The sequence below is a fragment of the Pygocentrus nattereri genome, chromosome 7 (genome assembly GCF_015220715.1).
Source record: "Pygocentrus nattereri isolate fPygNat1 chromosome 7, fPygNat1.pri, whole genome shotgun sequence".
Taxonomy (NCBI): Eukaryota; Metazoa; Chordata; class Actinopteri; order Characiformes; family Serrasalmidae; genus Pygocentrus; species Pygocentrus nattereri.
In genome coordinates, this window is record NC_051217.1 from 7,540,180 (window position 1) to 7,552,135 (window position 11,956).

General features: G+C 38.3%; 1 protein-coding gene across 1 annotated transcript in view; it reads left to right on the forward strand.

Moving 5' to 3' along the window:
- tmtc2b (transmembrane O-mannosyltransferase targeting cadherins 2b) overlaps positions 1–11,113 on the forward strand; it is a 137,161-nt gene extending 126,048 nt beyond the window's left edge. Inside the window, exons 11-12 of the mRNA XM_017686806.2 lie at positions 4,587–4,650; positions 7,616–11,113. Of these exons, the coding sequence (XP_017542295.1) occupies positions 4,587–4,650; positions 7,616–7,795 (244 nt within the window). The 3' untranslated portion in view covers positions 7,796–11,113. The remainder of the gene's footprint in view (positions 1–4,586; positions 4,651–7,615) is intronic.
- The last annotated feature ends 843 nt before the right edge of the window (positions 11,114–11,956 follow it).

Consider the following 11,956-nt stretch of genomic DNA (forward strand, 5'->3'; position numbering starts at 1 on the left):
TGTTTACAATGTATTGTCACTTGGTTTGGGTGCTTCTGCTTGATGATTCACTGGATATGACATGCACCACTGTCACCTGCATAATATGTATGCGATTTTATTCACTTATTTGTACCACACATCATTTTTTTTAATGGTTGCTATAGTATATTATATGTATTTACCTTTTTTCATGTGTATGCATCTATATAATAATGTACAACTATACTTTTAGTCTTGTTTAGCTCTTTACTTTGTGCTGCTGTAATAGCTAACTTTCTCCCTGAGATTAATAAAGTCTATGTATCTATCTGTACAAAGCAGCTGAATAACATAATGGGCATCACAGAACCAATTCACAAGGCAAAGCTCAGCATCCTGTGTAGTCCCCTACCTGGAAGATCACACACACACCACCTCACAGACCCTCATTAATGCTCTAACAGCACCAGTACCCCTGCTGCTCTGCTGTAATAATAATCTCTTCACTGCTGCACAAGCACAAAAATGGTTTCCTGAACAGAAAGTAGTCATACGCTAGAGCCCTACTAATGTGAACAGTTTGTCAGCAATGTTGATCATTTTTAAGAAGCTAAAAAGTCTGGTAAACAGTAATAATGATATAATTTAACCCCATAACATCTACAACATATTACTTTCTAAGGCTTATTATGCATTAACCACATGGACTGCAGTGCAAGATCACTGACTTATTCTTAAGTTATAGAAGTGTGTAATAGATGTTTGGAATTCGTGGTATGACCTGCTGGAGGGCCTTGGATGGTTAAGGGGTTACTTTAAAGTTTTTTTTATCAAATGTATTTTTCTTTTTACCACGATTTTGAGCTGGAAGTGAACAAGGGATAAGTGTGAGCTCAATATTCTCTCAAAAGGCTGGTTAAGAAGTTTTGATATGATGGAAACAATATGTCTCGAAAAATACTGACTTCAAAGTACACTCATTCCTTCAGACACTCCCATTTTCTTCTCCAAATACATTCTGACTTAAGTTTTTCATTCATCATAAAGTACTGTGGTAGGTTGTCAGTTAATAGTGTACTGTACACGGCTTTGGACCCTAGGCTGTTAATTGCAGTCTCAGGCTGCAGTCTCAGGCTGTCTCCCACTGATATGCTGGCATGTGGTCGTGCTCATTTGGCGCTCATGTTCTTTAGATGTTTGTCTTGGAAGGCCGCATGGAAGGATCTCAGCTGGGGGGGTGGGTCTGGGAGAGGAGAGGGTGGGGAGCTAGCGAAGAGGCTTCAAATGTGCAGCTTTTTCTTATTGCTCTCTGGGGCCCTCCTTTTCTGACAAGTTTGCTTCCTCACTATCCGTTTCCTTAGCCCTCTTCAAACAGCGGCTGGATATTTGAGACCTTGGCCAGGCGGCGTTACTGGCACGCTAAGGGAAAGACGCTAGACTGTCGAATCACACAGGATTGTGTGTGTGTGTGTGTGTGTGTGTGTGTGTGTGTGTGTGTTTGTTTTTTCCTTGTCCTGTCAGTCAAATACAGAATGGGCTTTTTCCTAGAATGTATTGGATGTGCTTTCTTTTTATTTTGAATCATGCTAATGACTCCAAATTTCATATGGTGCAGTGTGCTTGGTCAGTGATTCACAGCTTTTTGCAGTACATCATATGATGCATATTAGGCCTTCATAGTGCCATCTTACCACTAGAAATTAGCATACCTTGTATTATGTTAAAACACTTTAGCCAAACCCATGATGCAACATAGATAATGCATTGGACTGCATATTTTTAGCAGACTTGTTGCTTTGCTACCTTGCAAATGCGTTGATTCATCCAGTCAACCATAGAAACTAATACAGAAACATCTGATCCCCATACTGTACAGGGATTCCCAGCATTTTGCAACTCATTGCCTACAAATGTGACCACAAAAGCTGCAGACTGCAAAATTGAATTGGCCCGATCATTTCAAATACGAATTATAAATAAAATAAATTTAAAAATAAATAAAATCAATATAGCCTAGAGAATTTGTCATTTAAAAATATTGGTTTGGTTAAAGGTCTATATTGTTATGATGTATTGCAATTTAAACAAAAATAAATAAAAATAACAGTGGCCCCCTAAAAGTACCACCATGGGCCATAGGTTGAAAACCACTGTTATATTGGATTACTTTAGAGCTCGGATTACCATAAGTATGCATCTTTGAGAGCTCTAGCTTTGCATGATGGGTAATTTAAATTCAGGGCCAAAATTTGAACCAGTGATGTAAATCATAAATTTAATGTGATTGTTAAATGTGATGTTAAATATTCAGAGACATGCTAACGTACCAACATTTGATGGCATCTTTCAGTTTGGTGGACGTCGCATCAGCCAAGCTGCATTCTACACTTGTGCATCAGCAATGATGTAAAAGGAGATGGAAAAAATAAGCTGCTTTTTAATGTTTTAAATTCTCCCCAGAACAAGTGATTTACTGTAAAAGGAATTTGCAGTCTCTATTTCTTTGATTTTTATACAATGTCATCTGGAAATAAATTGATTTGGTCAGGAATAGAAGGTCATTTTGAATCAAAGTCTGTGGAGAAATATGCTTTCCAGCACCAGGCAAGGTTTATACTGTTTGACCACTAGGACCAGCCAGGCACACTCATCCAGCCAAACTGTGCCCCCTCTGGTTATGTCTGAGAGTAAATATGACAATCCCAATTCACGGAGGTCCACTTATCTACACATGCTAATTCCAATTCGTGGAGGTCTGCAAGTACACACACACTGTCTTCATTTTCCTGTCCTTCTGCCTCTAATCGCTCTCAGTGTAATGTTTATCCCAATTATGTGGTTTTGAGAATAAACCTAGTCCCCAGTCAGAAATATTTACTCACATGGTTCCCACTTTCAAGAGAGACCACTTTCCCACTGCTGGTAAAATGGGGTCTCTGGGTCCCCACAAACAATGGCATGGCAAAGGACCAAAGCCACATTTTATTGTGTGCATGTAAATGTGAAAATTACATGGAATTAGACTCATCATGTAGGCTGAAGGGATTGTAAAAGCGCTTTGTGGATTACACACATGGTTATGGTTAAACACTAAGCCCACATTAGCAATCACAGTAGATTTCAAGTTTGTTTAGCTCTCATAATTGACAGAAAATTTAGGCTATGACTTAACTTTTCTATTACATGAAAAGGTCAGACCAGTTCAGATTTGTAAGCACAGACACCTCATTTCGGTCATTCCATTGCAGTGGACAGCATTGTAGTAATGGAGACGCAAAACTATAGGGTTGATCATGTCTTAAAGATTATGCAGCGTTGTCATTTTTTGAAAATTGACAGTTATTTTCAGGACATTTCGTTGTTTTGTAAAGTTCTAATTTGAAGACACTGCAGCCTAGTTCAGCCACAGATGATTCTTCACCATGTAAACTGCTGAAACATCATGACCTATATTTACAGCTCTTCACTGGCCGGAGGGAGAGTGAAGGACAATAGAGTCCAAAGTTAGTACGCAGAGGTGACGTGTGTCATCCCATGAATAAAGTGCTCCCATGCACTTTTTTGCTCTAACTTTCTGAAACTTTTGAAATATTGTCTACTGAGTTTTATCAGCTCCATATTCAAGCATCTCTTAATTTAACTTGGGTTTAATGCTTTCACAAATTGTTTACAAACTGTAAGTGAACTTTTTGTTTTTGCCATGTTAAAGTCTGTTATTTTCTACTTGTCTCTTTCTATTTTTGCCAAGAATTTCATTCTTTCCTCTCACAAAAAGACATTTATTGCATGTATTCCTTTGTGAAGCATTACTTCAGGAATGTCAGAAACCTTTTGATTTTGCAAAAGGCCAAGCAGCCCAAATGCAGTTACAGGCCTTCTACTTCTTTCTTTTTTATTATAATACCTTGGTCAGCTGCAGCCACAAGTCCGTGTCAGTCATATCTCTGCCAGATTGAAATTGTTTGCAGTGAGTTTGAGACCATTATAACCTGCGAGGTCATGCAGTTGTATTCTATAACACTAGTTCTGATTTATTTGAAAATTAATACATGCAAGAACATATCAGATAAAGTCAAAATAGTCACAAGCAAGGAGAAAGGTTATCTGAGAGGAGCAGGTTTTATATGTGGTGAACATATGGAAAAGACTGCAGACTCATCTGGGCTTTTTATTGTAGCATCTGTAGGCGCAGGTCTTCTGGGACGAGCGGAAATGCTGTTTTCCTCTTAGGAAATCATGGTGTAGAGTGAGGTTTCAGTGCTAGTTCTAGAAGACATCAACAGTTTATCAGTAAGTTAGAAAAAAATGGCTAAGGGCTACATTTTGTTGCTGTGGCAATTTTCTGATGAAATAGACCAATGGACATGTTCCAAAATTACTTGGAATAAAATCTAAAAGTTTATCTCACGTTAAACCTAAAGAAAGTTTTGCCTTCTACTGTAAAGTTATTGTTTTGTAGATACATTTTCCCTCTTTTTCTCTTTCACCGAAGTGACAATTGTGAGTACATTACTTCCCTGGTACACAAACAGAAGCCATGACACTCTATTTAATGATGGTGACTGGGTAATACATTTGTTTCATGTTTATTAAACTACTGATTGGTGTTTTTCTTGCTCTTTCAGACAAGCCAGCCTGAACGATGCTGCAGAGAAGTACTATGAGCAAGCAGCTAGTCTGAGACCTAATGTGAGTACCAAAACATAGACCCCTGCTGTTCTGCATATGAGGCATTACACATTCGCGCATATGGTGGTTGACTTTAAAGTGATTTGTGAGACTCAACTGCTCCCCATTAGCTTAATCAATGACCGGCTGTGGTCACAGTGATGGCAGGTTTGCTAAATTGAGAGTCTGTTTGTTCAACATCACTCACAAACATTAAAGCAATGGAAAGAGCAGTGAGGTGTACAGAATGTACGGTCATTTGATTTGAAATATACAGACTCTCTCAAGGTTCTTTATTATTTGTATTCACTGACTTGATGTGTCTTGTCCAAGAGTTCTTATGTGAGTTGATGCTCTGAAGTGTCTGTTTTGGCGTCTCAGGAAACTTCAGTGTCAATCCTTAGGATTTATGTTGTATGATGTGATTTGGAGACGAAAGTGGGGGAAAAAAGGAACATCCAAAGATTGTAAACAAATCTCCTCACAGCTTATGTCCATTTGTTTTATATGAATCCTGCACAAGCAGCGGAGACATGGCTTTTTGTTAGAGATGGAATACCATTTAAGTGGTTTAATCTCATAGCCTTGGGTTACCTGCTCGTCTCCACTCTCCAGCCGAGTTTGTCTCTTCGGCAGCTGTTTCTGCAGAGGTCATCTGATCCTCACCACATCTGGAGCTGCTGTTGCCTCTGGATGCCTGGAGGGAGGGAGGAACGGAGAATGGCATGGAGAGCAGTAGGGGTGGAAAGGGGTATTGAGGAGGAGAAAGTAGGGCTGTTTGAAGCTGTGGCAAAGGTTCTTTCTTTCAGATGTTGCTGTGCAGTCGTTCAAGCTCGGTTTCTGACAGTATCTTGTCTGTAGATGAATGGGCCAGAATTGTGCTAATGATATTTTATGGTGTTGTGCTGTTACTGTCTCCTCCACACAAATCTAAGCGCTTCTCTAACATATTCTCCAGCTTGCTTTCAGATGTCTGTTGGCTGGATTGTACCATTTTTATAGACCATAGTTTATTCCTGTTTTCGGGCTGAAGAAACAACTAGACTAGCACCATGATTTCCTATCCCATAGATTGATGTGATGGCACTGCAAAAAAGAAATCCTTGTCAGATAGAAGTTAAAATAAATTTTATTTTCAAGTAAAACATCAAAATGTAACACTTTTTTGTGACCCCATAAATGCAAAAAGTTATATTATTCCTATATAAAATTGACTCACTGAATGGATAATGACATGATCAACACTGTAAACATGTCCATTTAATGTAGATTACCATAAATAGCTAGATCACTAAATCTTTCTTTGTGGGTAAAACCTTTTAATCGTCATGTTTGTGGCATTCATGTTTGAATCAGCTTTCTTAGCATAGTCATCTTTCTTGAAAAGACCTGCAATCGATACCATTTCATTAAAAAAATGTTTAATTTGACATTAATCTTGGTCTCAGGCGATTCTTAAAGAAAAGATATTGCTTGAAGTTTCAGTTGACATAAAAATTACTTTACACAGTTAACCTATCTATATTTCATAGCAACTATGGCAATAAACCCATTAAACTTTGTATAAACTTTTGTGCAGAACTCAAATTACTTAAAGTCTGGCATTAGCGTCCAGTCATACTTATTTTGTATGCATGTGAAAAGTCACGTTGTATGGACAGATTGGATGTAGGTTTTTTTGTAGCAATGAAGCAATCATGCCTTAGCGCAGTGGCAGATTAGCTACAGCAACATAGTACTACTTGGTAGCATTTGAATTTTAAACGGGAGGTTAATTATTATGTGACTCTAAACGACGTACATCAGTGTCCTGTTAGGTCGAAGGGGGATATTGCCAGCTTTTTGTTAATCTTATCCAACCTCACAACTGTTTGATACAGAAGAATGCATTTGTTGGTGGAGCACAAGTACGTCAGTTAAGCATTGATAGCAGACTGCATTCAGTTTGTCAACAGTGCTTCATTATGCGTAGCTAAATTGCTATTATGGTAGTAATTGTGATTATACTAACAAATATAACTCAATCTCGCGCTGTTTTTGGTGCGATATTTGCTCCCACACAGAGAGAGAAGCAGGAAGGCTATTTTCACCCAAGTTGTTGAATCTACTGCTCAAATATGCACATTCTCTGTGAATATGCTCTGGCTGCTTTGGCCCATGAGTAGTCAATGCCACAGCTTCAGTTAGTTGGTCCCTAGATCTCATTTTGAGGTTTGACCTCTTAGTGTAGGGTCACATACCGGGGTAATTTATTGCTTAATGCACCACCAAAATGACCACCTTCCTCAGTATTTCCATGTCAGAGGCCTGGCAGCTGGCCTAAAATTGTCCGTTAGACTAAGCTTTGAGGTCTAACTCTACTGAGTGTTGGAGAATATACAGCCCTTTTTCCCCTTAGAGTCACTAAGTGATGTATGAAGTGGTTCCAGAAAGGAGTTGAGGATTAAATCACAATCACACGTTTGCAATTAAATGTTTTTAACATATTGGAATCAGCGTTAGTGGGGAGTTTTGCTCATGCCAAGCTTGCCTTTATTTTGGCTTCAGCCACCATTGCAAATGCGCTTGCTTATGTATCTATAGGGACCAGAGAAGCCCTCTACAATACTCAGAGATTGTGTCACCCACATTTGATTTATTTATCTATTGAAATCCCTTTCTGCTGGAAGAATAACTGCATTCAACATATTGTTCCCATTGAAATCTTCACACAGTGGACATCATTCATCGGACTTTGACACAAGAAAAACAGATCATGCTTGTCCGCATAGATGGACTCTGGAATAACAGAGCGTCTCAGGCAGAATTTATGTCCCAAAATGTTTATGACATTAGCCACCACAGTGGGAAGCCTGTGGTTGTGTTTAACAGTAAACAAGAGAATAATAGGATAACTTTGAAGTTAGTCCTCACATGTCCTTTTTAAGGTCTAGAACCAATCCACTGTCAATTGTAAGACAGTTCTATTTTTTTGTTTCTCCTCCAGTACCCTGCAGCCTTGATGAACCTTGGAGCCATCCTTCACCTGAATGGAAAGCTCCAAGAGGCTGAGGCCAATTACTTGCGAGCTCTGCAACTCAAACCTGATGACACCATCACCCAGTCCAACCTGCGCAAGCTGTGGAACATCATGGAGAAGCAGGGCCTGAGGACCAGGGCCCCCTGACTCAAACACACTCTAACTCACTAATGAGTCTCTGGACATGGAGCTCAGAGTGAACAGTGCCCTCACCACTGAGGCAGTCTATAGCTGGACAGGTCGCCAAGAGCTAGATGTCACCGTAGTCACAAATTGAGACTTTTACCTTATGTGTGGAGTCACATTTGGTACATTTGAGAACTTTTTTGAGAACTTTAGAACTTCAAGAACTTGCCCTGTGCAAAGGTCTCGACTTGAAGTGGACCGTCGTTACATACTTGAAGTCTCTTGATACCTTAGATATAAATTTCAGTTGATGCTTAATGGTCTTTGCAGGGCAATATTTGTCCTGAAATTAGAAGGAGATGAAAGTATCAAGGAATAAAGGAATACCGCAAAGTTGTGCTCTAGAGCTGAATGGGAACGCTTCAGCATCAGTGAATTGTTTGTTTCATGATTAGATTCATTGATCTTTGAGGAAGCCTTCTTGATTCCTTTACGTATAGGAAATCATGTCCATTGATTCCATTCACCTAATGAACAAAAGAAAAAAAATGCCATCTCTAAAGGTGTGCCATTTTTTATGTCAGGTCAAGTTTTAACAGAGCACATAAATTCATCAGATGTCATTTCACACAATGATCAATCACTTTTAAAGCGTTTTTATTTGCTTGTTTTTGATTGATTCATGACATATAAGGCTTAGCTCTGAAGGCAACAGATAAGGATTGGTTTCTAGATTATGCTAAATAAAGTTCTTATAATGAAGTTAAGCTGTTTTTATAGCGTTTTAGTCAATGTTATGCTCGACCTTTGTAACTATGGCACAATATTAGATCCAATGTAGCCGTCACTATTTGGATGGTATTCAGCTTGGAAACAGATGTGATTGAAGTGTTTTGCCAAAAAATGATGTAAATCTTGAAAGTCCAATAAGCTACAGGTAGCTTGAAGGAAATTTGGTGACTGACTTGTAAGATTTGTTTTTGCCTTACTTTCTCAAAATGCAAAACTTGTACTGTAGCGTGACAGGAAAAAAACAACAACACTCAGACGGTTTCTTTGCTTATTAAAGGAATATGGTCTGTGACTGACCCAGCTAAAGCATTCTCAGATCTCTGTTTAGCAAGGTATTAGCAGTTGCACACACTGTGTAGAAGTGGTGTAGAAGGGATGTTCACAAATCTGTTGATTTGTTTATGACCTGGATGTTGTGCTCATAGTTCAGATTTGGACCAGTTGTTATTTATGGGCCTTGAACATTATTAAAGTGATACTTTACTATTTCAGCTCAAAGGTTTATAGAACCCACACATGTACTGAAGCTTGCAGTCTGCTTTTCTGTGCTCTTTTATTCATGAGGTACGTCCTCAGTTTTGGGTGATCAAGGACTTCGGAATATATGGAAACATTAGATTTGATTATTTAGACATGATTTTAAAAGATTGTTTAGTATTCTGTTTATTTTTTTCTTTTAGTGATTTCTGAATAATTCAATCTTTGGTGCTTTGTGGAGATGCACTCCAGTATTCCTGAAGTTTGTGGATTTTAGGAAGTGAATAGGTCTAAATATTCCAGAAAGTTTCCTCAATTGAAAGAATAAAATATTTTATGTTGTATTAGGTAAAGATGTTTAGAGAGAGTTTGAAGAAGATTTAAACATTACAAAGCTGACATCGTCTGTTCTCTTTTGGAGAGAACAGTACGAAATACCCAGTGACTGTTCTCTGTCTGCTCTGCTGAACAGCTTTTCTTATGACCCTGTTGACGCCCTCCACCCAGTTCCATAGCACAGTTGTAGCTGATCTAGACAACTTTGGAATCATGACTAGTAAATTATCACTTTAAATGCAAAGCTTTGACAGTCTGCTAACCAAATATAAAACACGTTGCACTCATCTAACAATGCGCAGCCATAGGTTTTGTAAAGAATTGTTTAAATGTCGTTTTGGGTTTTTTTTTTTTTTTCATAGCAGTTTTTTTGTATCGCTTATACAGAATTTGTGTATAAATGAAACCTAATATATAAAACAGGATGTATCGTATAGTACAAAAGACTAGCTGTATTGCTCACATGCAGTTTTGCGAAACAAGTTGAGCCAGAAATCACAACATTCCTTACTGTGTACTAAGGCATCTTATGTTCTCACTTCTCTTCCTATCTGTTCATCTTTTGTCTTTATTTGGTTTTGGATTCAGGTTTTTACATTTGTACATACTGTGTGAGAATATATTACATGTAACTTTAATGTACTGTAGTCAAGCCTACCACTATCTCACATGCGTTATTATTTCAAGTCATGAAGAACATTTTAGATGTTTTTTTTTCTTTTTTTGATATATTTTTTTTCTTGAGAAGTATTTCTCACATATGAAGGGCCTATTGTTAGATGTTTAGCTGATTTTAATTCCTTAATTTATTTCTTTCTGTGTTGTCTTGGGGAAAAAAAATAAACCAGCTGGCACTGTGTTGTATGTCAACCATGCACTTGGGACTATTTCATCCATTCTTTGTTTCCGAGCTTACAGTAGCTATAATGAGGAATACTGAACGGAGATAAACATACTTTTTACAGTGAATACTTTACTAAGTAGGTGTCAGAAATAGGCTATTCTAACTGCTCAAATCAAGCCTCCATAGACTCTACACCTACGGTTTAGTAAATATAAGATTTTCTAGAGTAATGAAACAGGTCATATTGGCATTGGGTGTTGTAAATCAGGCATTGATTTGAAGTAACATCAGGATCTCTGAATGAAAAAAGATTGACTTGTCCATATTTTAAACTTAGCAGAGTAAGATATATATATTATTGCACAACTACAGTTCCTTCACTAAGAGCTTTATGGCTGTCCCTGTAGTTCTCCTGACCATGGCTCTTCTTCACAAAGCACAGTGCTCACTCTGTTGTGGCCAGGTGAGTTTAATGGGTTTAATTGCCGTGATTGTGTCCAGACTGTGCCGTGCGTAGCTGTACTCACCATACATGTCCGTGTGAAATATTCAGTGCATTTCCCCCCCAATCCTCACCCCTCTGTTAGCATGTCTCCTCACCCGCGCAGAATGACAGACACAAAGCGAGCACCATTAGACATGAGTGTTGCGTGTTTTTGTCTTTCCTCAGGGATTTCAAGCGGTGGGGTCATTGCAGAACAAGTGCTCGCTGAGCACTGAGAGTTTACTAAATTAAAAAAGTTTTATTTTTTGAAACAGTGTTGTATTTGTATAAATTATCAATTTGTAACCTTTCTTTCTTCCCTTTTTGTAATATTCAAATGAAGTATGTGCCAGATTGGACTTTTCCTGATGTCACGCTTTTCCATAATAAAGTACTTGTGTCTTGCTTTTCTTCCTCCAGACTGATCATTTCAGCTACAGAATTCTAGAAGGGTCCCGCTTGCCTTTTACTTTTTATTCAGTGCCTTGTTTTTATGTTATTGGCGTGGAAATCTATTGCATCAGTAATGTTTGAGACGTTACTAGCTGGGGTCATGTGAATCGTACCAAAAAAAAAAAAAAACAGCTTTCAAACAGCTTTTACAGCTATAAATCATTAAAACAACTTTTGGAGTTTGCCTTAAGGTTTCTATGGAAACTGGAGTTGGAGCGTCTCCTGTGAAGTGTTTAAAATGCGTGTGCCAGAAATATTTGAGATATTATCAGAAACATGCAACAAAATACAGTGCTGTGCAAAAGTCAGAGACCACCCTTCACAATACACTTGCGTAAGGCGTTATTCAGAGATATAGAGGAAGATATATACCTGGTAGACCACCAGAACTGTCACTATCAGGTAAACAGCGCTTATATCTTTGAGAGAGAGAGGAGAAAATCAAGTCATACACTCGTATCAGATCAGAAAAAAAAAAAATCTGCAGGTCTTTCTGTCCATCCTTCCACTGTGAGAAGACAACACTATTGTGAAAGGATGCATGGCTGTCAAGAAGCTGCTGGAAACCAATCCCAGACCTGAACTTTACAGAATTTGTTTGAGCCCTTGGATTGTGAGAAGCAGGAAATTCCACCAACTTCTAAGACTGAACTCTGGAGGTTTGGAAAAATATCCCTGCAGAATTCTTCAATGAACTGAAAGCAAATCTCCAGAAAAGAATGGATGCTGCAATACAGGCAAGCTGTAGACACACTAAATCCTAAAAAAGTATTATGCTTAGCTGTTGAGGTTTCTG